This window comes from Pyxicephalus adspersus, chromosome 4 (genome assembly GCF_032062135.1).
Source record: "Pyxicephalus adspersus chromosome 4, UCB_Pads_2.0, whole genome shotgun sequence".
Classification (NCBI taxonomy): domain Eukaryota; kingdom Metazoa; phylum Chordata; class Amphibia; order Anura; family Pyxicephalidae; genus Pyxicephalus; species Pyxicephalus adspersus.
The window spans coordinates 132,223,180-132,250,348 of record NC_092861.1 but is presented as its reverse complement, the minus strand read 5'-3'; the positions used below and the strand labels follow the sequence as shown (position 1 = coordinate 132,250,348).

Here is a 27,169-nt window from a genome sequence, read left to right as displayed (position 1 = left end):
CCTATTCATTCTCCTCAGTTGCCTAGGCGATTGAGAAGTAAAGGGCAGTGCTGCACCCTTTGTTTTTTTTTTGTTTTTTGTTACGCTTAAAAAAAACTAAACAGACAGAATTTTTACCTTAAAATAAAGAGTTATCTATCCTTTTATGTTAAGTGAAATTTCTGAGTTTAGGTAAGCTCTGTTATATATAGGGGGATGCTAAATACATTGATGAGGAAACACGATTAGCATCATTCACTAGTTATCAAAAATGTGATCAAACTATGTGATAGTAACAAATGGCTTCATGCACACCTTTTACATTTTATTATTTACCTCTTAATTATATTTTAACTTTAGTGTAACTTTGTGTTTTCTATAAGAGCTGCATTCGTATTATTGTATCTTTGTGGGAAATTCTTGCTACTGACTAGATAACCATTTTTGCCGCCATTTTGGCGAAGCCCACCAGACAGAGACAAGACAGTCAATAACACCACGCCTCTATCGCCTAGAAGAACCAATCACCGCTCTCTTCTTTTTCGTATTATTTATACGTAGCGAAAAAAGCCGCTCAGTCACTGGATATTTGCATAGTGAGATCTGATTGGCTGTAAGTAGGAAGTGTTCGGCTGGGTTACCGTATATCTTCATTACTTCCGGTCCTCACCGTATTCATCCGTGGGGGAGCGACACTGTTTGGCTGTGTATTGGTAGAGCCGGTGCAGCCGCTAGGTATGTGAACCGGAGGCGGAGCGGAGGGCGAGGCTGGAGATGGGCGGCTGCTCAGCTCTTATTAGGAACATTCATATTAATAGAAGGGGCCCCTAGACAGCAGCAAGTTGGGGCCACCCTTCTAATATATTTATTTTTTTAAAATTGCTGCAAAGCAGCTGTCAGATATCTCATGTTTAGGAGTATTTTTGTTCCCAGACTGGAGAATGATTGAGTTTTGCTACATCATTCATAAAAAAGTTTTGGAAAGATAAAGCATTGTTAAAACATTCCTATCAATTTTTTTTATGCAATCTGATTGTTTTTGGGAGATTTTCCTTCAATTTTTGATACAAAGACACAACAGGAAGTGAGAGAAAATCTCCCCCAAGTAGAGGGAAATCGGATCACCGATGGAAGATTTTCTTTCTGTTCAGCTTATTTTTATGTCCTGGTCCTAACCCTTCCATAATGGTATCCAAACCTAGAATACCGTTATTTGGACTTTGGATACACTTTATTAGGAAGGCAATACGATTACACCAGTTTCCGTAGTCATTTTTGGGCTCATTTGCCACCAACATATTGGTTGGTCTTGGAGACATTGGGCCTGATTTAATAAAGCTCTCTAAGCTTGGAGAGGATACACTTTCATTAGTGAAGCTTGATGATCCAGCAAATCTGGAATGGATTGGGTCCAGGATTGAAAACATTAAATAGCAAATGGCTTTGAAGAAATTCATTCCTGGTTTGCTGAGTCACCCAGGTTCACTGATGAAAGTGTATCCTCTCCAGCCCTGGAGAGCTTTAATGAATCGGGCCCAATGGATACATATGGCATTGGTTTTAGCTCGTTTGCCTTAAAGACATGGACTTCATGGCCACATAGGACACCAGTTGTAGTCCATTTGGCTCATTTGCCATGAATTCATTGGTTGGTCTTGAAGACATGGGCTCAGTGGCCACAAAGGACCCCATTCCTTGGGCTCAATTGCCTTGGTCTTGAAGACAATGGGTCAATTGCCACAAAGATGCCCATCTCTCTAGTTACTTTGGCTTATTTGCCTTGTATACATTGGTTGGTTTTGGAGACATGGGGTCCAAGAACAGCGTTCCTTTGGCCCCTTTGCTTTGGACATATTGGTTGGCCTTGAAGACGTGGGCTCAATAGCCACAAAGGACACCCAATCCTTTGGCTAATTTGCCTTGGCCTTGGAGGATCAATGGCCACAAAAGACACCCATTTCTTTAGTTACTTTGCTTTTACACTGTGGTTATTTACACTTTTATTTATTTGCTGAGGACACATTGGTTGGTCGTGGAGTCAAGGGGTTAATGGCCACAAAGGGCACTGATTCCATAGGCCCTTAGCCTTGGATATATTGGTTGGCTTTAGAGACATAGACTCAATGACCACATAGGACACCAGTTGTACTCCCTTTGCCTCATTTGCCTTGGTTGCGTTTGTTGGTCTTGGAGACATGGGCTTTATGGCTTCACAGGACACCATTTGTCACTTTGGCCCATTTGCCTTGGACACATTGGTTGGCCTTGTAGACATGGGCTCAGTGACCACATCAGACACCAGTTGCCTTGGAGACTTTGTTTGGCCATAAAGACATGGGCTCAGTGGCCACATACGACACCATTTATAGTCCCATTGGCTAGTTTGCCTTGAACACATTGATTGGCCTTAGAGACATGAGTTCAATGGCCACAAATGATACCCATTCCGTTAGCTTATTTCTTTTGGACATATTACTTTTCCTTAGAGACATGGGTTCAATGGCCACATGGGACACATTGGGAATTAGGTGACTACTTATGTGAGTAAGGTGTACTAAGGACAGCGCTGCGTAATATGTTGGCGCTATATAAATCCTATTTAATAATAACAACAACGTTCACCTCAACCCAGAGAAGGCTTTAATTATCCAGAATATGTAAAACATGTATATGTCTGATCTATGCATTGATAAGTGTATCTGTTGTGTTGCGGTACCGGTAACTTCTTATTACCCAAATAGATACAATGGTGCCATCCATTTGGCGCTCTGGACATGTTCTGGTGGATTACACAGTATCCGTGTTCAACCCAGAAAGCCGGGTGGTAAGAAGTTGTAGGTGGGTGGCTGCCTCTATATGATGACCCAGCTGTTCACTAACCACCCTAAAACAGATGCCAGGTGGTCACCGGAAAAATGCCGGGTGGTGCTCCATGGGACTGGGGAGAACATTGAGTATGGTGTGTGGATGTTTATACTCTTACTGAATAAATATAAGAAATTGTAATCTTGCCTGTTACTAACTGGATTTCCTTTCTTTCTGCCATGTTCCAGAAGGACCCAATTACAATGGAGAACACCACGGTTTTGCTGGAGTCTACGTCTCTACCCATCCACCTCCTAAAGGAAATGTACCAACAGAGGCAGCTGGGCCACTTGTGTGATATAACTGTACGAGTGGAGCATCAGGGAACTACAGAAGATTTCAGTGCCCACAAAACTGTCTTGGCGGCCTCCAGTAAATATTTTAAGGAGATGTTTTCTAATGACAAGCTTTTGGGTTGTAACTCTGTCCTACTGAATGAAATAGCAGCTGTGGATTTTGCCTTATTTCTAGAATTTGTCTATACAGCCAGGCTGGAAGTAGAAGAAGACAAAGTTCAGCGGGTAAGTGACATAGCGGAAAAACTCAAATGTTTTGACCTGGCCAAGGTCTGCGGTCAACATAAAAAGCAGATGCTGGAGGAGTCGGTGTGGTTGGACTTGCAGAATATTGCAGAAGGGCAAGAAGCTGAGGATGAAATGCAAGAACTGCATATAAATTCTCTTACGGACATGCAGCCTTCTGCAGTAGAGGAGGTCCAAAGCGCCACAGTTTTTCCCAATGGCGAGGGCAACAAACAAATAGGTGGGTCATATTTGGATGACTCCTCAACCCCAGTGGTGGAAGAGCATGTGGAAAAAAAGAAGGAACCCTCAAAGCATTCAGGCTCCAAATCTAGAAGGTCAAGTGGGCGCTTAGCTGGGAAGAAAGCTGTTGTTGAAATTCCCAAAAAGAAATACACAAGACGACTTAGGGAGCAGCAAGACGATGAAGATGTTGACTCCTTGCTCAATGGCATTGGGAGTGAACAAGTTCCATGCAATGAGGAGCCCATCAATGAGCAGACCGAGGACAGTATAAAAGCTGAAGAGGACGAGGAAAGCCAATGTGAGGTAGCAGACAATGAAAAAACCACCAACAATGATAATCATACTCAAACTAGTAAATATGTGGAATGTCCTATCTGCAGAGAAAACTTTGAAGATGAAAAAATGTACTTAAAACACGCAAAACAAAGTCATGGAACTCCTGAGGAGACCTTCCAGTGTGATATTTGCAATCAGAGCTTTGCAAATAAGTGCAACCTCAAAAGCCACCAACGTCATGTACACAGCAACGAGCGCCAGTTTCCATGTGAACTCTGCGGCAAAAAGTTTAAGAGGAAAAAAGACATTAAGAGGCACGTTTTACAAGTCCACGAGGGTGGTGGTGAGCGGCACTTCTGCCAAGAGTGTGGGAAAGGGTTAAGTTCCAAGACGGCTTTAAGGCTTCATGAAAGAACGCATACCGGGGACAAACCCTTTAAATGTTCATTGTGCAGTGCCAGGTTTTCCCAGACTTCAGCACTAAAAACACACATGAGGTAGGGTGATTTCCATACTAAGGACATTTCATATTGTTGAAGAGCTTATTTTAATTGTGTGTGCCACCTCCTTTAAAGTGTCCAAAGACCTTTGTCTGCTTGAGTGATGAGTAGGTGGGGAAAGGAGGGGGCAGCCTAATTGGATTTTTGAGTTGTTGGCTAATTATTTTCTTGGGGTTAAACTGAAATTGGAGCAGTTTATACATGCAGGGGAATACAGATCACCCAGATCACTTTTAGATCATGGCAGGTCCAACTAGAGGAAACTGAACCGTGCAAAATAAACAGCAGTGTAAGATGAGTGCTGACCTCCATCTGTATTTGGCAAATTATTTTATGTATGTTTTCATCTGCCTTATTAGGTTTGGATAGCTACTGACCATAGTGGATAGTTGTTACTCTGCTTTACAGAAGACTTGCATATCTTTCTTATTTTGGGGTATTCTGGCTTTTTGACCCCCAGGAGCACCTACACTCCTTACCCCTTCTGCTCCATTATGCTGCTACAAAATTATGGTTAAACCCCTTTAGCATTGCAACTCCCCAACACTACATGAGTCCTGATATTGCTTGCCTTACAATGTACTCATTCACCTCTTCACTAAACAAAAGTCCCACATCTGCAATACTTTATTTTTCTTTTTCTTGTCCCCAAAATCATCTCTTATAGACACATGCACAGAGTCATAAACTATTGCAGAACTGCTGTGTTTTACTCAAAACAGTTGTTCACTCAAAACACACAGCAGGACCACTGTCCCAGTGAAAGCTCACTGTCATCCCCTGTGCTGTCCTCTTTCTACCCTCCACACAACTATCCTGTGCATACCGACCCCATCGTGTCCTCCACACAACTATCCTGTGCATACCGACCCCCATCGTACCCCCTGCACAAATGTCCTGCACACACCGACCTCATCAAACCTTTTCATTACTCCCTTGCACATACCGTCCCCATAATATCCCCTGCATTCCTATTTGGCACATACTACCTATTAAAACACATCTTCCATTGTTCCTAAAATACCAATCTTTTGGTTGCATACACCACTAAGTGAATCCAGGCACTAATACTTCTTAGTGGACCACATCCTTTATATTTGTCCAATCAGAATCTGTCAAGATGCAGTGATATCATTGCTTGGTATCAAGTTATGTCCTAGTTGAGGAGGTAAGGAGATATTCTTTTCTAGAGATGGGTAAATGTACTTACACAGCAATGATAATGAATCAAAAAAAGTTGTGACAAAACCCAAAGATGTCACACTTAAATATACATTTATAATAGACTTGGTGGGTTAGAGCTAAATACCTGCCATGTGTCCATCCCCCCCACCTCAGGATATCGCCATATGTCACCCAAGAGAAATGGAATTTGCTAGAAAAGTTGTCTTTGTTTATGATGAGAAATTTGTTTTTCTTTACCAGAATTCACACCGGAGAAAAGCCATTTGCCTGTGAGGAGTGTGGAGCCAAATTTACCCAGAACCACATGCTTATTTATCACAAACGCTGTCACACAGGTAAGTGGCCATAAATGTCTTGTTGGAGCCAAGCTCCATCCTTTTCTATCTTTATTGTTGTTGAAGGCTTTATGGTAATATAGAAGTGGTGATATTAACTTGAAGCCGAAGGTAAGTTATGTACCTAATCCTGTCCCTAGATGCCACGTATCAAGTCCTTTTTTAGTTTAAACAACACAGCTGTGCTGATATGCACAATCTTTGGGGGTGATGTGATTCAAACATTTGAGCCTTAATGGTATGTTCAGAAGTAGTAATGTCCAGGTCCCTAGTAGTGGCCAGTGGGTGCTACTTGGCACCCACTGGCAACCACTAGGGACCTGGGAACAGTAATAGGCAGTAACCAATAGGCTTTCCCAGACATTTGCAAGTGGTTGCAAGTGCATAGCAAAGCAGTGCATTGTGTGTTTTGTGTGTGTGTGTGGTTTTTTTTTTTTTTTTTTTTTTTTTTTTTAATTTTTAAACTGCTTTAAAAACCCAATAATGAAAAGCAACTGAAACTGCTTTTTTAAATATATGGAGGTGGTGGGAGCAGCAAACAGCCCCTAGACACTGAGTGTAATGTTAGGTTTCCATATGTTTTTTACCATCACAAACTGGCACTTAATACACAATTGTTAATTCCAATGGTAACTATTTTTTGCAAGGGTTCTTATACAGTAAAACCACTGAAAACCCTTTAAAAAAGCCCTAACTAAGGTAAGAAGCCTCAGTGACAATAAGGGGGAGCTATGTTTACATCCAGGCATCTAAGCTAAGTGTTTGGGGACATCAATGTATGGAATGCAGCTGTAAAGTGGAACCCCACATTAAAAAAAAAAAAATACTAAAAACAGGCCGACTTTTCATAGCAAAAGAGATATACTAGGCAGCACGGTGGCTTAGAGGTTAGTACTCTGGCCTTTGCAGCACATGTCCCAGGTTCAAATATCAGGCCAGGACACTATCTGCATGGAGTTTGCAGGTTCTCCCCATGTTTGTGTGGGTTTCCTCCAGGGACGCCGGTTTCCTCACACATTCCAGAAACATGCAGTTAGGTTAATTGGCTTCCCTACAAAATAAAAAAAAAAAAAATCACCTTAGACTGTGTTAAAGAGACATGACTATGGTAGGGACATTAGATTGTAAGCCCCTTTGAGGGACAGCTAGTGACATGACTATAAACTTTGTAAAGCGCTGTGTAATATGTTACCGCTATATACATACTGTGGAATAATAATAATAATAGGCCTGATCTATTAAAGTTCCCTAAGACTGGAGAAGATAGACTATCCTTAGAGATGCTGGGTGATCCAGCAAACCTGGAATGGATTTCTGAAAAATAATTTGCTATTATTTGGCATTCATTTCATTCCTGGATCAGATCCATCCCAGGTTAATTTTGAGGCATTTGGCTAACAGATGGTGCCTGTATTCATAGGAGATGATTCGCCTTACGTAATCGTTATTGAGCAGTGTTGGAGGTTTGTAGATAGGTGTTTTATCTCCCAAAAAGTGATCATTTATATGTAATAAGGTGCATAACAAAGTTTACATTGGGCTTTATACCCCATTTGTTTCCTTAGGTTTAGATGGAAAAAGGTAAAGTCAAGAGGAATTAATCTCACTATTTCTTGTCCTAGTGGCTCCAAGTATGATTGGGTGTCACAAGGGCAGGAAGTGAGGAGAGATTTTCCTTACACAGACAACATGAGCTTTATGTATGGAACTGTCTGTATTTTCAGCATTGTTCGTTTTCCAATGACAGGTTAAAGCGAGTTCTCCCTCCAGACACTGGTATAGAGCCAGCTTTCATTTTTCTGTTCCTTTTTTTAAGTAATTTATTAGCAAAGCCAAGTTATGTTGATTATGACTTTTATGCTGTCTTAGGGGAGAGGCCTTTCATGTGCGAGACGTGTGGGAAAAGCTTTGCCTCAAAAGAATATTTAAAGCATCACAACCGCATTCACACTGGAGCAAAACCCTTCAAATGTGACACTTGTTTCAGAACATTCGCTCAGAGGAATTCTCTCTACCAGCACCTTAAAGTCCACACTGGTAAGACTCCTTTTATATTGTTTGTTCAACTACACCCCTTCCTGTTCTGCAGGTTATACAGGCTTCTCTCCTGAACTGAACTCCTGCTCTGTACAGACGTCCATTGGACATCAGACGATTATCATTGGAAATTATATTTCGTGATTGTTTCCAGTGACGGATAAACAAATGAGTGGTGTACACACAGCGCCATTTTAATTTATAGGGAGGGAGGAGAAAGAACAATCTGCACCCCACTGTGCTCTGGTCCACAGGAGAAAACAAGGGCTGTTCCTGATCACTGGAGGATTGATACGTGTATAGTTAATTCTGATTCCACTGTCTATTCATCAGGCAGGCACTATCTAGCCATTTCCCCCTGGTTTTATTATGCTTGACTTTTCCCTTTCATTTTTTTGTTTTTTACATCTTTTATTGAGACTTGCTATTACATGGGGTCCTTACCACAGCTTTCAGGAATGTATGTACATCCTCTCACACCTGGCAATATCTGCCTATATCACCTAGAGAAGCACAAAGACAGTAGTAATGTCACTGGGTCTAAAGAAGTTATTTATTAAAAATGGGAAGGTAAATGTTATTGGTATAGTGATATGGGGGGAAACCAGGGAAGGCAAAATATTAGAAGAGTACATTTCAGCTTTAAATCCCTTCATTATTTATTGTGTTTTGAAAAGCTATTATTAAGTATTTGAAAGATTTATCTTCTATTCCTGTTCTGGTGGCAACTTAGCATATTTTTCTTTCAGTCCCAGTGATGGTGGTCACCAGAACAAAGAGTGATACTTCATAATGGGGATATATTTTAATCACGAAAAATGTTTGTTTTACATCAGTTTGGCCACAACTCCTTTTTTTGTGTTCATACTGCTATAGGAGGAGCAGGAGAATATTTTATGTACATACCACACTGCCATACAAAGGAAATGTATAGTTCTTGGGTACAATTTTAAGGCCCAGTCACACTATTGTGCTGCAGTAATATACATTGGGGTGAGGGGGTTTTCTTTGACACCACAACACACCTTGCAAAGGTCAAATATTGCATTGCTTTGTGCTGCTATGATTGATGCATGCACTCTTTTGTTGCGTTCGGTAGCTTAATCAAATAAATAAGTGCTTGAACAAAACACAGTACTATGTGGCATTAAATGTGTGTGCAAATTCATCATAATGGTGTAACTGAGCCCTTTACTGAGAATCAGAATACATTATATTTACATGCAAACAGGTGGAAATTTAGACTTGCTTAAAAGATTTCTATTTAACTCCCGCTAGCAAAAGAAAAAAGACCCAATGTTCCACATTATTATAGAAAAACTTGTTTTTAAACTGTACCCAATAAGATTCCTTAAAAAATCTTTGGAACCATAGACTTATAGTCAAGTTAACAAACACATACCGCTTCATGGAAATCTAGACTGCAGTGGTCTCTGAACACAAAAGGGTTAATCCAGTTGTGTGATCATCTGTGCACAGAATTTGCTAATGTTGTATTATATATTCTCTTCCTCTACTTCCAGGAGAACGCCCCTATTGCTGCAATCAATGTGGGAAGCAATTCACCCAACTGAATGCACTACAGAGGCACAACCGCATTCACACTGGAGAGAAACCTTTTATGTGTATAGCATGTCAACGGACATTCACTGATAAATCCACTCTGCGGAGACACACCTCGGTGAGACCACTGATCCCTAGGCAGCTTTCTGAGAGATATGGAGATGGGAACATGGCTTATGTATTAGATGAAAGATCAGAGACACCAGGGTGTAACAAACATATTGCTGTAGTGTGGTGTCGTCCGAAAGAGTTGGGGAATATTCTATAATTTATCTTCAGCTCACAATACATTAGCATGGTGGTCACTAGGAGGAATGCTTCTTACATTTCTGGCCATTGGGAAGGCTGCCACCCTTACAGATAGCCAAAATGATCACTGGTGGGAGCCCCAAATTGCTCATTGCACTGGTTAAGAAACATTTCTTTAGAGAAAAGGGGGAAGGACCAGCAGGAGTCACCCAACTGCTTCCTCCCAATTTAAATACAGTAGTGATCTTTCCTTGTAGGTTGATTAGCAAAGCAGCAGAAGAGACTACTAAAATATGTTGGTGCATAGCTGTATAGATGCAAGATTTGTCACTCCCCACCATCACAAACATTCAAATGTATCTGCATTGATGTTACTAATCAAGGTAGTGTGATATCACAATTGTCTTTGCCTTTGTTATAGATCCATGATAAAAACATGCCCTGGAAGACATTCCTTGTTGTCCTGGATCCAAAAGCTGAAGACGGGCAGAAATCAGAGCTTACTGAAGAAGACAGTGAAGATTCATATAAACCTGCAGAAAAGCTCACGTACACAGAGAATGGTCACTACCAGAACTTGACTGTTGTACCAGGATCTGTGGACTTATTGCACGAAAACAACTCTACCTCCATCCTTAGCTGCAAGGCTGACTGCACAATTATACCTCAGGAAGTGTATATAGCCACCACGCTGAGCCATCTGACTGTCCTCCACACACAGTCTGACTCTATCCCAGCTATGGTCAATATGGAATAGTTGTATCTGGGTGGCTGGGACTAGCTGACATAGAATACCAGTCTTACCATTGTTGGCAAGATTGTGCTAGTTCTTTGTATGCAGAAAGTTTCAGAAACTACCTTTTCTAAAAATAGAATTTCATCCGTGTGTGCGCGTGTGAATCCAAAGCAGGAAAAAATGAAATCATTACAGTATGGAATATGTAAAAAGACTTTATAACTTCAAATACATCATAAAAATTCAGCTCTTGGGAGTTTAATGTGTCAAGATTACTGAAAGGTGTTTTCTTATTGGTGGATTTTAGTGATTAAACATCACTATGACTATGATTTTTTCATCTTCATGCCCCTGCAGAAATAGGCCAATTGAGCCTAAACACTGCTATCTCACTGTGCAATTGGACTTTTTTTTTTTTTTTAAATATTGCCAGTAAGTAATTGTTTTTTTGTTTTGCTATAGAAATATCATGCCATGCTGTGTGGCTGCAGCTCTTCCCTGAAAGGCGGCTGTAGTAATGGCAGCTCCAAAGGTCTTGGTTCAATGATGGGCATTGTATACGCAGCACTCTAGGGATAACCCATTGGTTATCCCTAAATCTATAACAATGCAGGGTCTTGCTTCTCTACTTAAACAGGTCTGACTGCACTGGTGGGACTGGAGGGACGTGGCTTGCTTCATAATCAGAACCTTGTACAATACACACTGACATAATATATTTGTACATTGAATATATTATATCTGACCACAACTACACTGTATGCCCAAATGTATGTTGGCGCATGGACACAGGCCCTTTAGAAAATCCACACATATAGGGTGCAATACCTAAATATTTAGGCATATACAGGATTACATCTTTAATATTGTACAAACACAATATAATACATTAACCCATGACAGCTAAATGGTTTTATTGTATTCTAGTCAGGTTACTGGAAGATGAAATCTGATGGGCTAGGTGGAGTTCCTGTCATTTGATGTCTGATTTCCAGCATACCAAAGATACTGAACAGTTTAAACCATACTATGAGATTAAATTGAATATCTAGATTTCCAGCAAGCAAACTTGTGTTCAGTTAGCAGATTTTAGACCATCTGCATATTTTGAATTTGTTTTTATTTTCCTCCAAGTTTATGAATAATTTAAACCTAGTATTGTCAGTTCAGTATTAGATAGCAAACTACAAATGGCTTATTTTTTTTTTCCTTTTCTCCTACAGAATTCTTGCAGAACATTTGTGCACCACAATGTATGATATGATTAAAGTGCTGTGTAATTTGTCAGCACTATATACTTACTAGTTAAATTACTAAAATATACTAGCAATATTAATTACTAGTTAATATTACCATACAGTACTCTGCAACTGATTACATTTTGCCATTTCATTCAAATATGCATTGTTGGGTGCTGTGAGTTCATTCAGTCTCTGGGAAATGTTGGGGTACCTGGTATATCCTGGCATCATAAAACTGAGCTGCACATACACAAAGAGTATTACAAACAGGCAGGTGAGTGTGTTTTATTGCAGAAGGGATATCACCTGTCCCTTTCTGCAATAATAACCTGCCTCCTCATGCACACTTAAAAACGTAATAGTATCAGAAGATGTCAGACTTTGAACTAGGGACACATAAAAAGTCCACAAATGTGGGTGCATTACCTGAAAAGAAAATAGAAGAATTGTATTCTATTTTCTGATAATGATGCATTTCAGACATAAAGGCAGTGCATTAACTTGTGACAACCAATCGGCTTTCAGTATATTGTAGCTGAATTACTGGAATCTTATTGGCTGATCAGAGTTTCTGCACTTGGCACAGTATTCTGTTCTTCATGATCTCTGTTTCCTATATACCCAATGAACAATTAAACCATGTACTGTGAGCGTCAATAAAACTTTGGATTCCCAGCAGTTTGACTTGGGTTCGGTTAGCAGATTTTAAACCATCTGTAAGTTTTAGTTTCTTCTCTAGTTTATGAGTAACTGAACACATTTGTTTTATTGATGTTTATGGTGAAATATTACTATTTTGTTTGGTCAGTTACAAGAAATCTAAAATGGCTGATCGTGCTGTTAAATTTCTTATTATATATTTCCTTTTCACAGATACAGCATAAATCAAACATTAACTGCAGGTGAATCTTCAAAGGGCATGTGTTTTAGATGATAGGAGTTTTTTCACCACCAGTGAATTTTGGGTGAAAGTCACATTTATTGTTTCATAATTATACCCCTGATCTGGGTCACTGTGAAATATTTTGCATTACAGAAACAATGCAGCTGCAGTTTTGTTCAAAAAGAGCCATACAGATCAACAGCTGAAATAAAATGTACAAAGACACCGCTACCTTGCCTTATGTCTTCAAAGGCCCCTCCTGAACCTCTAATGCATTTCTGGCCTGAATTTTTCCCACAGCCCTGCAAGTGGAACTAAAGTCCTACTTTGAACATTTGGCAATTCAGGAGGTGGATACTGCAGAAAGGAAAGGCGATGTCTCTTCTGTAATAACTGTTTTAACAGCCTCATCACCATCTAACTGTTATAATAGGCGGAGCTTAGTATTGGTTGGCAGGGAAGCTTGGCTTCCCTTGCATATGCTGGGAATCAATAAACTCCCCTGCACTTGCGTTATGTCATCCCGGCCCGGCCAATCAGGATGGTTTATCTGCAGGAAAAAAGGCAATGCCCTCTAAAGGGATAGGTGACTATCACAGGTTTAGCTCTGCTTCAGGAGTACCTGGAGTAACCCCCCTACCCTTTGATTCTACTCAGGTCTAACAGGCAAGGCACAAGCACTGTCACATGACCAAAACAAGGAAGTCATCGTTCCCCCTTAGTGTCTAACACTACAGATTTTATTTCTAGCTGCATAGAGGCAGTGGGGAGGTTGCAGTGTATTTAGTGCTTTTGCAGCCAGGAAATGCGACCATTCGGGGAGACCCTACATGTAGGGACATTTGGGAGCTTTGATGTATTATTCATTGTAGTCTGAAGCTGCAGCACAGTTGTACTGTTTTTTTATACTATAACACTTCAGTTAAACACAATATGATCCTTTTTAACATGGAGGAACCTTTAAAAAAATGTTTAGATTTTCGGAAACCCCTTCTGTAATTACCATATCCACAGTATATCCACACATCTCACAGTATATTAGTGGTGGTCAGTGGGAAGAATGTCACCCTAACAGATAGCCAAAAAGATCATTGGTGTCACTGGTTGAGACATTGATCTTAGAGAAATTCTGCAAACTGGCAATCTAGTTTCTGCACAGCTGCACCTCCCTGTGAGATTGTGCATTTTCGAAAAGCCGAGGGATCAGGCTAAATCCTGCAGTGTTGGTAATAGCATACAGTACTTAGAAATTCTCCTTCTCGTTCATGGAGCTCTACAGACAGATGGCCAGAGAGAGAGAAGGAGTAAAATGTATTCAGAATAAAGCTGACTGAGTTGGCAGTTTACCCGCTGATCTCATCACACCAAGTCTAACAGTGAAGTGTGCAAATGTATTCTAACATGTGCTCTCATGTGTGCATGCTCTCATGTGTGATTCTGCCATGAAGAGGCACCAACAAAGGACTGGTGACTTCAGAAATCACTGCTGCTTTTAACCCACTGATAAACACCCATATAGTGCAAACAAATCTGGATCAGTAAATACCCAGGCTGTCCTCGCCCTGGGTATAATTCACAGCAGTGATTTAGGTGTAGCCTATATTCAACATAGAGGGAAACCTCAATATTTAAAGCTGTACTCCAAACAAAAAGCTAGTTGCCAAGATGCAATACATATATAGGACCTGCTTGTACCTGCCAAATGATTTGTGCAAAGCTCCATCAAACAACAAATCCTATCTAACAAAGCAGGAGGACATCTCCTGATAAGTAGGACATGCAGGTCTTGTCATTTCCCCAGGATGAACCTGGGCAGTGGGGGTAAAAGAAGCAAATGTATGGATTTATCACTTGGCTGTTTGTTTTCTGCTCGATACAGGATACTTCTTGTTAGCACACTCCAAACTCACTGCACAGGAGAATGACAGGTCAAATTTAGGTACGTGAAGTGAACTTTGCAAGGTTTTATGTTTTTTTTAGCATGTGCACACCTTTTTAGTTGAATAATATCAATATTATCCAGTATTTATATGGTACCAACATATTACGCAGCACTTTACAAGGTCCATAGTCATGTCACTAACTGTCCCTTAAAGGAGCTCACAATTTAATTGTCTTTACCATAGTTTTATGTCATTACCACAGTCTAAAGTCAGTTTGGTGGGGAGCCAAATAACCCCACTGCTTGTTTTTGTAATGTGGAAGGAAACCCAAGCAAACACGGGGAGAACCTGCAAACTCCACATGGATGTGATATATAGGGAATGATATAAATCAGTACAGAGCTGCATTCAATTCTGTCTTCTGTTTGTCGGAAAACAACTCTAATATGAAACAATTCTGAATATATATATATATATATATATACACACACACACACACCAAACCAGTGTTGAACCCAAAACTTTTTCTTTAAGCTGGGTGGGAAGAAATTGTAGGCGACCAACTTATCAGTAACCACCCAAAAACAGCCGGGTGGTTACTGAAAAGTGCCAAGTGGTGCCAGCTAAAAGGGCATAGGGGAAAAACTGTATATTTTTTGCTTTAAGTGCCATAAGAAAAGCGCATTGTATACTGTAAGCAAGAACAGACAATCGGTGATGTAGCATATTGTCACTTTATTACCTGTACATGTGCACACAAAAAGATTCAAGGTATTTCCTGCTTAGAATTTTTGTATATAGGATACATCATATTACACCTAGAAGGAAGACAGATTGTCTGGTATATAGTCTGAAATTTTAGGTGCCACTTAAACACAACAGCCAACACACATGCCATTAACTAACTCACAATATATTCAAAAAATCAACATCAAGACACACAAGAACGACGGACACGAGACTACAAAAAATATTGCATTGTGGTACTGTGACACAGAGGGGTATGCATATTTCACAACTGTGCAAAAATACTGTTTTCAGGTCATCTTAAAAGAAATAGTACTACCTGAAATAAAAGACCATCACAAAATCAACAATTATGTAATAAAAGCAATCCGATAAGAGTCAGAAGTTATGTTTAGCAATCTAAAAGTGGCCATGCTACGTTTCTATTTTGTAAAGAGAATTCCGGCTTTCACAGTACAAAAGTGCCCAAACTACCACTCTGTGCGTGTTGAGTAAGCTCATCTGTAAAGAGATAGAGGATGAAGTACAAAAAACTGATAAAAGCCTTAAAGCCCAATAGAACCTTTAATTTAAATCAGCTAAATAGATTCCTGGTGCATTAGACAAAAGGGGCCTGATGTAATAAAGCTCTCCAAGGCAGGAGAGGATACACCAGTGAAGCTGGGTGGATTCATCAGTGAAGCTGGGTGATCCAGTAAACCTTGAATGAATAATTTCAGTCATTTGCTATTTGCTAGCAAATGTTTTGAATCCTGGATCAGATTCATTCCAGGTTTGCTGGATCGCCCAGCTTCACTGATGACAGTGTATCCTCTCTAGCCTTGGAGAGCTTTAATAAATCAGACTCTTTGATTCAGTATGAAGTGTGTTGTACAGTCTTACCTACATCATCTTAGCAGGGAGAAGGCTTTTCTATTCTGTGGCTGTAAGGCTTTGCACACCTTTTGTTGTAATGCACATGGATTGTATTTACCCAATATAAACTAAAAGTAAAAATGGGATTTACCCCGAAAACTCCCGGTTCTGCAGAATTAGCTGTTTTGAAAACTACCAAAGTCACTCAGGGACCAACAAGGCCAATCACCACTTGATCTTGTCGTTCCATATGCAGAATAAAGAAAAAATATATGTAGTGGGGTTCAGGCACAGTGAGTGATATCATGAAAACTGGTAACCTGCAGGATGTAAGACTTAAATGTAAGCAAAATAAACAAATATTCAATACATTTACAAATTCCCATTTAAATCTGGCAAACCACAAAGAAGAGCTTAGAGGAAATACTTCCAGAAATAGAACATTTTAAAGATACAACAATTTCTTTTGCATTTTCCAAAACATGTTTTGTTGATTAAAACTAAATACAAAAGTAAAAGTAGGACTGGTCTCTCAGCGTAATAAAGTGCACCTGTTACCTTGGTAAATATAGAAGGTAGTATTCTAAGCAGAAACAATATCCACTATATCATAGCAATAATAAAATCACCAATATTAGTACCATCTTTTTATGAGCAAAGTAACTTTTAAAACGGCTGAGCTTGTGGCTGATACTCACTAAAAGGGTAAAGACCCCACTAAGACTACACTGTGCAGTATAACAAATCCCTATAAGTAACATCTAACATCACATCTGTTCCTAATCACAGAACCTAGACTGGCCTGTGTAACTATGGGAAAGCACATGTGGTTTAAACCAGAGTCCTATCTGGGAGGACCAGGGCATATAACATACAGTGTTGTTCTGCTCAATGGAGAGGGGAGGGAATATTGGTGAGGATGGTCGTATGGATGACGAGCGCTGTACACACGGCAGATTCTCGTCTGTTATCAGCCCTAAGCCAGTTATCGGAAGAGAATCATCTGACATGCGTAGCCTAAAATTGCCCTGGGAATAATAGTAAGTGTACCTGTGCTACCAGTTCAGGTATAAAGCCACTCATTGGGCCTGATGCCCCATGTTCCCTAAGACTGGGGAAGGTAGACTAGTATTGGAGAACCTGTGTGATCTGGAAAACCTAGATCTGGTCCAGGATTTAAAATATTGGTCAACCAATAGCAAATTAATATTTAAAAAAACCATTCCAGGTTTGTTGTGTCATCTAGTTTCTCCCATGCTGGTCTATCCTGTTACAGTCTTGGTGAATGTTACTAAATCAAGCTCATTGTGTCAAAGCATTTCCAAAGATTATGTGGCAGCCTTAAGAAAGATGTTGCACTGTGTAGTCTCAAGCCGTGTCTACATTTACCTTAGAATAGAAGTGGAATTAGTAAACCAATTCATAAAGGGCGAATAACATGACAGTCAAAAAACTCTTGCTAGCTGCAACAGCAGCACATATAACACTATGAACTGAGCCCTCTTCTTTATAGCTGAAAAAGATATTTTAGCAAGTGAAAACCAAGCTGTCAGAAGTGGAGATGCACTGAAAGCCTAAATAAGAATGTTTGTACCAGTCCCCAAAAAGAAAAATAGAAATAACCTTAAATCTTGAATTAGTTTGCTATATACTCTTAATATCTATTTTATCTACCTATTTATACCTATTATAGAATCCTTCTACCATAAAGAGCCAACAGGGCCCATATCTTTCTTAAGCTTTTATTTCTGTCAAACGCAATGTTTGGTCAATGACCAAAATAAAATAAACCTCTCCATAAGTCTATACCTAAAATAGAACTCTTTACATCAAAGAACTGACCCCAGTACCTCAGGGTTCAATAGAAGGAGCTTTGTATCCATATGACCTAAGCAAGTGAATTGCAACAATTTGATATTAACCTACTGCTCATTTCTTCTCCTTGCTAAATAAAAACAAGGCATCCAGCCGTCTAGTTTGCATTGGATAACAAACAATTAAGCCCTTATACGTGTTGAACATCTAAAAAAACTAGACAATTACTAATAGTGTTATTTGAGCAAGAGACCCGATGTTAACCAGCTCATAAGTGCATGCTTTTTGGTGTTTTTTACTTTTATAGCATACAAACATTATATATTCTGAGCTGCTACATATAATATATGCTTTGCAGACAAAAAGCCCCATACACAGGGAAAACAGTTATAAAAAGCTCCATTTAGTCATGTAAAGTCCAGAATTCCTCACTAAGGTCTTATGAGGTTGGACCCAACAGATTTTTTTCTTAAATAGGTGAATGAAAATATGATTTTATTAGTGATTTTTTCCTGAAACTAAAGTGAAGTTGTGCCCAGAATATGGTGATTTAATTATTAACAAGCAGTACATGAGCTATCAAACAAGTCCTTACCTATGTAACCATAAACACTATGGAGCAATTCATCCACAAAGGTCACAGCAGAAAGATTAAAGTAGTCCAAACCATTCTCTTAGAAACTCTGCACACCTTGTCCCTCTCCCAAAGCTTATGTATTATGTTTAAATGAGAGACTGGAAGGCTTTTTCAGTCATTGCTGAAAGTAGGAAACATTAAGCTGCTGAAAGAAGTATTTGGAGGACTGTGGTGCCTTGCGGCTGCAAATATTGAGGAAGAATTATTGTTAGTGAGGGCTTGTTTTACAGCTCACTTACTGCTTGTGTTACTTAACTGTCTAAAGCCTAGCCACAGGTTCAATTTTATGATGCAGGCAACCAAGATGTTCACTTAACCAGCAGTAACTAAAAATCAGTGGCATACCTATAATAACCCGCAGATGGTACCTGATAGCATGCTTTGAGGGGTCAGCATGGAAACCAATCTTGTAAATTTTCTTGTAAGAATTTTTAGGTTTTGGTGTTTTTAGTCAGAAGTCAGAAGCTATGTGTGGTTTTATCTCATCCCAAAATGATGTTAAAGGAGCGTTAGTCTGCTTCTTGTTTCATTTTAAGTTAGGAATTCAAGCAGAATATACTATTTATTATCATATAGGGACAATGAACAGAGTGGCTACTGCTTTGCACACCACCAATTTAATTTAACTTTGTTCCTGTTATCCGACTTTTTCTAATGCAGAACTGGTCTGTGGGTAAGTAGAAGAGATGACACCCTTGGGCGATTCAGTAGAATGGGGAGGGGCTGATACTTAGAGAACTACCTAACATTTTGATATAGCTGTAGAGAAGGTCACTAAAGGTAATCTGTCTTGACAGAGGTATGGCATTAGGTGGGCTTAATTGAAAGTCAGGAAGAAAAATCAGATCCAAGACTTATGTGAATCCAGAGTTTTTCTGAATAAACAGTAATAGTAATAACAGTGCTGCCTTCTATTAGGCAGAATCTTTATTAATAAATTTGCATACAAGCTGGCAGGTTCACTTTAAGGTATGCCATGATTAATAGGCTGGATGTAAAATTCACAACACGCTGCTTTCTAGTGAACAGACATGCTTGGTTAAATTGCTTTAACCCACAAAATGACTTTCCATGCTGTGTGTTCCAGCAGCTGATGTCCTTCAAGTGAAGAGCTACATCTGTTCACACACAGTCTGTGTCCCATTGCATTGAAAGAAAGTCACTGTCTGCTGAAAATACTTTGCATTATTTTGGAAGTCACCAATTCCCTGTACTACTAATTCATGGAGATGACATGCAGCCATCTACACCGTGTCGTATTACAGACTTTACTGGCACAAAAAATAAATGTAAAAAAATAAAATACATAATTTGCATTAACAAAAAGTAAAAGAGGGATCAGTTGTGTATCGGTGGCATATCTCCACCTCACTTAAGGTCACCGTCACCATCTTCTTGGATTGATTTCTTGATCCGAAGTAACATGGTGGTCAGCCACTGATCCAAACGAGATATTGAATCAAATTCCTTTACCTGAAGTTAGAATAGAGAGAAATTAAATGTATTTTCTATTCAATAAACTGTCAAATAATTTTATTCTTTCCTAGCTGTAACATGGCTGATTGTTGTGCATACAAATGGATCATGGCTTGCAGAAGAAATCTTTTGCTAAAGAAAGCTGAGGTTGTGGGTAATCTTAAGGACTGAGCTCTTCTGTAACCTCTTGTAACTCTTTCATGACCAGGACAAACTCTGTATTTGTTTCTTTTTGCATATCAAAGAACAGCTTGCTTTAAAAGTTATCTAGGCTCCATAAATATTTTTTTTTCTTTTTGCTTTGTTTGTGATTAGCTCACAGTGAGGATTTTATACAGTAACTGACACCATGCTGCCTAATAATTGTTGGGACAAACATCTGTCCTAACTGCATTTATTAAAATAATGTAATGTAATGTTCAACTTAAGAACAAACCTACAGTCCCTATCTCGTATGTAACCCGGGGATTCCCCAAAAATAGATTAGTATTTGATGAGGACTTACAGCTTCAGTGTAGGCCTCACTGTTTTGTTCTTCATGAGCTTCAAGGAGTTTCTGAAAAAGGTAAATAAACATTTAAAAGTCCAAGTAACCGTACCCATAACACATAACAAACATATCTAACCCAAATTAGCAACCGTTGTTGTTGATTAAAAAACACCACCTCTATGTTGCCACACTAACCTTTAACAATTTGCACTCTCGTGAATCTGAAAATGCAGGAAACATTTCTTCATATTTTTCCACTGCAAGCTGGAAAATAGGACAAAGGAGCAGTGAGCACCTTCTGTAACCAAACTGAGGAGAACTAGAAAATATTATTAATATATATATTGTATATTATGTTGGCTTTTTCACAACTGATTGATGTTCGACCTGTAGCAATTTGGTCTATCCCACCATAGCGATGCCCCTCCCGAGCCAGTAACAGTCCACAGAGACAACTGATGTGCTCTTTGGTGACTGTTATTAGTGATCCACTATCAACCCACAACAAATAAATACACTATAGGCTTGATTTATTAAAGCTCTTAAAAGCTTAGGATGAGGAGAGGATGCCATTTTATCATTGAAGCTGGGTGATCCAGCAAACCTGAAATAGATCTTGTCCAGGATTCAAAACATTTGCTAACAAATAGCAAATGACTTTAAAAAATCCATTCCAAGTTTGCTAAATCACCGAGCTTCACTGATGAAAGAGTATCCTCTCCAGCTGTGGGAGAGCTTTAATACATCAGGCTATTTTTCTAGTAAGGTTTACAGTAGACGCACTACTGTGGTGGAAACCCCCCACCCATCGCACTTCTTCTTTTACAATGACTGTCTACACCTAGTATACAAAACACTTTACCTTAGCATTCAGTTCATCCACAATGAAGTGACATAGAGCAGCTTTGAAGAAATATTCTTTTGCACTATACTTCAGAAGAGGATTATCCATTGTGCTTGTACCAATCTAGAAAAGATTAGATTGTGGATTTATCAAGAGACCACCCAGATGAAGAAGATGTAAACACAGATTAGGGGATGGTAATGTAACGGAAGCCTTTCTACCTCTGAACAACATTAGCTTGTATTTTTAATCAGAAAAGGATTGAATTCACATTCCATATTTTATATATTTTCTAAGGTCCTAGCTTGATTCAGTTATTGCAAAAATTTCAAGTTTTAAACATAACAGAAAAGGCATACTGAAGTAGTGTGCAAATTAGTCTGGATCAACAGCATGATGCAAGAAGAGGACATTTTAGCAAGGGCTCCAGCACTTTAGTACATTAGTAATTAAAAAAAAATCTAAGGCAGCTCTCACTTTTAAAGCAGCCTGCCTGCAATATAGGGAGAAATAGTCAAATTTTCTCTTCTTAGCATCCAGAAATTGTTTAAATCTCATTAGGTAATAATTCTTTTTTTAAACTATATGGTAGATCACAGTGCAAGAAGAACACAGGGGCACTTTACCTGTTCATAGATTTCAGTTGCCTTTTGGTACTGTTCCAGTTGTGCAGTATATGCAGCCACCTTCAGCAGACACTTATTGGCAGAGCTGAAATTACAAATAAAAAGCTAAACGTCACTTCTTGTTGCATCTTACCTTAAAATTGTACGTATTACAATACCACTCTACCTGTTTGATTCTTCCCCTTTATAGTAATCTGCTGACTGCTCATAGTGTGCAATTGCCTAAAAAATTAAAAAATTTAAATTACATTAAAATCTTACCTGAAATATAACTAACATGATAGGGGGTTACATGTATTTTTGTTTTCAATAAATGTTCAACAATAATATACAATTCAGCTTATAAAACAGATATTCTTCAAGGCAATGCAAAAAAAAAAAAAAAAACAAGCTTGTTAAGGGGCAAACCTATAAGGCCAACTGTGCAGATAATGTTCAGGCAACCAGGGTATTAGGCTACATACACACTCATCAGATTCTCATCTGGTAATCGCCTCAGGGCTGACATCGGACAACAATCTGGCGTGTGTACAGCACTTGTCATCCGTCGTCCAAACGACCCTCCTTGTGGATCTACGGACGAGGAACGATCCTAATGAAAGTGAAGGAGAGAGAGCGCAGCGCAGTGCCGCCTCGTCATTCTCCCCCCCTCCGTCTCCATTGAGCAGAACAGGGCTGTATGTACAGCACTCGTTCATGCATTATATTGCATTGTGCAGTCGTTTGTTGTTGGAAAGGATCGTGAAAGATCCTTTCCAATGACAAATATTTCACATGTGTATGGAGCCTAAGTCTTATCATTGCCCATTGGGCTGATCCATGTCCATGGTAAGAGATGTAGTCCTCCCATTGAGGTAGCCCTGTTCCCACCCTGTGTGGTGGTTAGGTTACATACATTTACCCTGAGTATTGTGCTTGGTGCTAACAAGTAGAAGGAAGGGAAGAGTTACATGTATTTTTGGACTGACACAACCTGTATAATTGCTACACACATTGATTTGCAATTTTAATTCTCTTTAAATTTCAATCAGCAGCAGCATGTTTTTAAATACATAAACTATTTTTTAGGTATTAAAAATGAAAAACATAGCTATATTTTAGGTGTCTTACAAAGGTTAACTATAAGGGATTGTTTATGGAAAATGTATTTTTACCTTTTCAATATCAACAAGCTCAGTCTCATAAATTTCCGCAATTGTAATGTGATGTTTAGCAGCAATTGTAAACCTTCCCTGTGGCAAAAAGAAAAGGTTATCAAACTGAATCAATACATACTGATATAGAAAAATATACAAACAGTCAGAAAAATATTTAAAAATGTGATTCTACATTGTAGTATGTGTGGGTGGAAAAAAAAAAACAATGCATCCCTGCAAAATGTATCATTCCCCAGGTTTTGTCTTTTTAAAAAGTACAAAAAAGCATGAGATTTAAGAAATCTATTGAACTCCTAACTTGAGCTGAAAGCTGAAATCCAAAGCAGTCTTGTTAGCCATGTCATGTTCTCTAATGAACAACCTACCTCCGTCCCATGTTATGAGATGGGGCAAGGGGAGTTCTGTAGTCCAGCAAAGGTGAACTGAGCAGGGCTAACACTATGCTGTTTGTGCAGCAGAGATTCCATGATGTCAGTTCAAACAGGACCTAAAGCTAAACAAAATTTTACTTTACATAAAAGGGTAAACAATCCCTTTCATGTAAGGTCAAAATTACCTTACAATAAAGACAAAATGGTGGCGCAGAGCCTCCTGGGATACATACTTCACGCATCCCAGGAGGCTTCTGGCTGCTCCTTCAGCACGTGCTAGATCATGCGAAGAAAAAGTCTGTTCTTCAATTGGGGGAAAAAGTGCTTCCTACACGCCTGGAAGAAGATGGATTACAAGTACACGTGGGACCCAATCCAGGAAACCTTTGGCGGGATCTGCGGGAGTAAAGGTAATTTTTACATTAAGGCAGCAGTTGTCAACCGGTGGTCCGCAGTCCAGTAAATTTAGTGGTTCATGGGTCCGAAAAACTTGGCGACCACTGCAGTAAGGCATACATTGCGCTGTTGGCAGATCAACAGGTATTTTTCGACACAAAAGTTAAAAAGATGTGCATGTAATGCTGAGACTTACTATTTTTCTCAGACACACACTCTAAAGCTCATTTGTGAGCTATACTGCTACTGTACCAAATATATAAACACATGTATTCCAAGGGAACCTGTTACAAATGATACAGGAGTGTTCCCATCATTGACCTCTCTATCTGAAAAATGCTATGTGCTTGTCTCAAAAGCTGATCCTCTGGATTTATTAATCTGTGGCCTCCAACAATTAGGACTTCTGACTCTTCTCCAACCTTCAGTCTTTCCATAAATTATATTGTTACAAATGTTTTTTAAGTAATCACTTCTTACCATATCGGTGTAAATATCGATGGCTGCGTTTAAGCAGTTGATGGCCTCTAGGGTTAGCAGTTTAGGAAAGACAACAAAAAGCATCTCAACCATACAGAATTCAATACAGGACTTGTTAATGATGATGCAATAGGGAATGCAATACACATGAAGAAATAGGGGCACAGTAAAGTGGGCTACACATGCTGTAAAACATTCAGGCTACGAGCATGGCACCAAAAAAGGTACCATATACATGTAATGGGGCATTTTATGTTAATTAGACAGAGATGGAAGTCAGGGTCTGAACACCATACAAATAAGTAAAACTTACCTTGGGGATCAGCCTTCTTGTAGGCATTCCCAGCATCTACAAAACTTGTTGCAGCATCGTGTTTGCTCTGCAGTTGCATATGTAGTTTGGCAGCCTGACAAAATGCATTTCCTGCAGCTACAAAATGGATCAAAAAAGAAATTATTAGAGTACAGAGTACATATCAGAGAATGGTATCTGAATCAGTAACTAAAAAATATATTACATCCAAGCAATGGGTACAGCATTGAAATAATATGCAGAGTATTTATAACATTTTGTCTAATGCTCTAAAGGGTCTTAATTAAAGTCAACACTCTGACACACTTACCACTCCAGTTTTTCACCATCTTGAACATGTTTGCAGCTCTGGCATACATCTCACAGGCTTCTTCTACTTTTGTGTTTCCTCTAATTCAAGGAAAGGAGAAAAATGATTGCTAACTTCATTTTTTAAAATAAATTTATCTTTGACATTCTGGTTCAGGGTTCCAGGGGACCCTCGTGACACATAAATCATAAGGACACCTAAATAGGATTAGTTTTTATAGTAGTATAGTATGACCATACAGGTTATGGTGAGAAGGGATTTCTGGGGTGAAAAAGCCTTGTTGCAGAATCTGTGCATAGCACAATATATTGTGGTAAAGCCTGTCAGAACTTTCATTGTGTAAACAAACACCTTTTAACATCAGATAAGGTTCTGCCAGAATAATAATGGGTTGTGTGTCCCCAGACACATCTACAGACTTCTCTTGTGGATAGGCTAACTACCATCTGTTTTGGCTATTTCTAACACATCCCTGCAGAAAGTATGCTCTGTTCATTCAATGAGATAATCAATTCTATCAGCTTTGTGTCCAGAAGGAATGAATCACCCACCAGCCATCAATCTCAGGTTTATCCCCAGTTCTGAGCTCAGCCCACCTGCTTGGGTCATAATGGAAATGTATATTACTCCTACCCGATATCTTATCCTATACCAGGGGTCTTCAACTCCAGCTCGCGAGGGTTTTGGAATAAATAAGTCATTTTTGGACTATTAGTAAACCATTCCTTACTGCTGTCAGAAAAATACTAAAATTCAAAGTGCAGATCCTGGACTCCGAGGACTGGAGTTGAGAATTCTTGTGTTATAGTAAGAAAAAAACAGCACATAAAGTAATGTGGCAGAAACGAGAGCCAAAAATTCTTCCAGATTATTAATATTATTATTATTACTATTATTAAATGGCATTTATATAGCACCAACATATTATGCAGAGCAGTACAATAAATAAGGGTTGTCACCGACAGATACAGACAGTGACACAGGAAGAGGAGAGGACCCTGCCCAGAAGAGCTTACAATCTAACAGATATACAAAGTGAGTCTTTTTGGACACATCTTGCATTGCATGGTAATGAGTGAATGTGCAAGGTTACATCAAATTTGTATTAGGGAAAGTTAAGAACTGCCTGAGGATTGAGTGACCCTGTGTGGCCCCGGCGGCTGGCAACTCAGTCACTCACATGGCGGCATTGATTCCTAAAATGCCATCCTTTGCACATTTGACTGCTGGTGCTGTACTGCTTACTGCCATCCCCATTCATTCTATATGGGGCTGCCACAGGGATTAGCTACTTGTCGCACCTCCCTCGATGAAGCAGTTCACCGGCATGAGAAAGCAGTACCTGCACCACAACCCCATGGCCAGTCTGAACATAGGCTTAAGGTGCACTGCGCCAGCATATTAAACATTAGGGTGCCAACAAGGGATGTGCCCATCAAGACTTTCAGTGGTGTTTAGGCTATTAGTGCCGTAAAAGCGAAAAGACTTTAAAACCTAGACTAGTCCTTATATATAACCTGTATGGTATAATCAGATATTTGTATATCAGATTTTACTATGCTTATATCACCACTCTACAAAAAATATATTAGCTATATTGTTAGTTCCATGCTAGTTTTATATACCAAGGCGGACTTGGTAAATATATTTGAGCCACAGCAAAAAGGAGCTGGCACATACGGCATTCATGACTATGCCACATTCCTCATTTATAATTAATCGCTGACTAGGACATAAAACACTGAATCAAAGCCTACTGACTTTTTAATTTGCATTTATATGGCAACAAGGACAGTTTGACCTAGAAGTCAGCAAATGCTGTGACTTTTCTGACAGAATCTATCAGATGTTCCACTACGATTTTCATTCTTGCAGCTGTAGAAAACCTGCAATCCTTACAAGCTATTAAAACTTTCATTAAAAAAAGTACATCAGGTAATGTGGTGCCAAAACTTTACCATCACCCTGCATAGGAAGCCCCTGCCATAGGTGTGAGAATAAGGAAATCAGTAATAAGTTTGTGTTTATTTCTTGGTTCTATATTAAGAAACACAGAAGGGATGTGAGGATCACAGGAAGAACAAAAATATTTAGTGAGGGGCACAGACATCTGATATTTTTGGAACTGCTGAATGCTAAAGATTATTATGAAG

General features: G+C 39.2%; 2 protein-coding genes across 2 annotated transcripts in view; one reads left to right on the top strand and one right to left on the bottom strand.

Annotated features, from left to right (window-relative positions):
• Positions 1-611: 611 nt before the first annotated feature.
• GZF1 (GDNF inducible zinc finger protein 1) lies at positions 612-12,411 on the top strand. The gene is made up of 6 exons (XM_072409659.1): positions 612-714; positions 3,033-4,384; positions 5,813-5,907; positions 7,777-7,944; positions 9,468-9,625; positions 10,178-12,411. The coding sequence occupies exons 2-6, from the start codon at positions 3,048-3,050 to the stop codon at positions 10,511-10,513; spliced, it is 2,094 nt and encodes a 697-aa protein (XP_072265760.1). The 5' UTR covers positions 612-714; positions 3,033-3,047; the 3' UTR covers positions 10,514-12,411.
• A 2,803-nt stretch (positions 12,412-15,214) lies between these two features.
• The window catches only part of NAPB (NSF attachment protein beta), a 14,042-nt gene continuing 2,087 nt past the window's right edge, over positions 15,215-27,169 (bottom strand). Inside the window, exons 2-11 of the mRNA XM_072409658.1 lie at positions 25,017-25,096; positions 24,707-24,823; positions 24,394-24,440; positions 23,144-23,221; positions 22,156-22,211; positions 21,990-22,074; positions 21,382-21,486; positions 20,715-20,783; positions 20,535-20,585; positions 15,215-20,026 (exon numbers count right to left, since the gene is read on the bottom strand). Coding sequence (XP_072265759.1) covers positions 19,922-20,026; positions 20,535-20,585; positions 20,715-20,783; positions 21,382-21,486; positions 21,990-22,074; positions 22,156-22,211; positions 23,144-23,221; positions 24,394-24,440; positions 24,707-24,823; positions 25,017-25,096 — 793 coding nt within the window. The 3' untranslated portion in view covers positions 15,215-19,921. The remainder of the gene's footprint in view (positions 20,027-20,534; positions 20,586-20,714; positions 20,784-21,381; positions 21,487-21,989; positions 22,075-22,155; positions 22,212-23,143; positions 23,222-24,393; positions 24,441-24,706; positions 24,824-25,016; positions 25,097-27,169) is intronic.

What these genes read in the sequence shown, in the direction of transcription:
- GZF1 (XM_072409659.1), top strand. Translation starts at nt 3,048, where the DNA reads ATGGAGAACACCACGGTTTTGCTGGAGTCTACGTCTCTACCCATCCAC. An exon ending in TCACAAACGCTGTCACACAG is followed by an intron (nt 5,908 to 7,776) that starts GTAAGTGGCCAT and finishes ATGCTGTCTTAG; the next exon opens with GGGAGAGGCCTTTCATGTGC. An exon ending in GCACCTTAAAGTCCACACTG is followed by an intron (nt 7,945 to 9,467) that starts GTAAGACTCCTT and finishes CTCTACTTCCAG; the next exon opens with GAGAACGCCCCTATTGCTGC.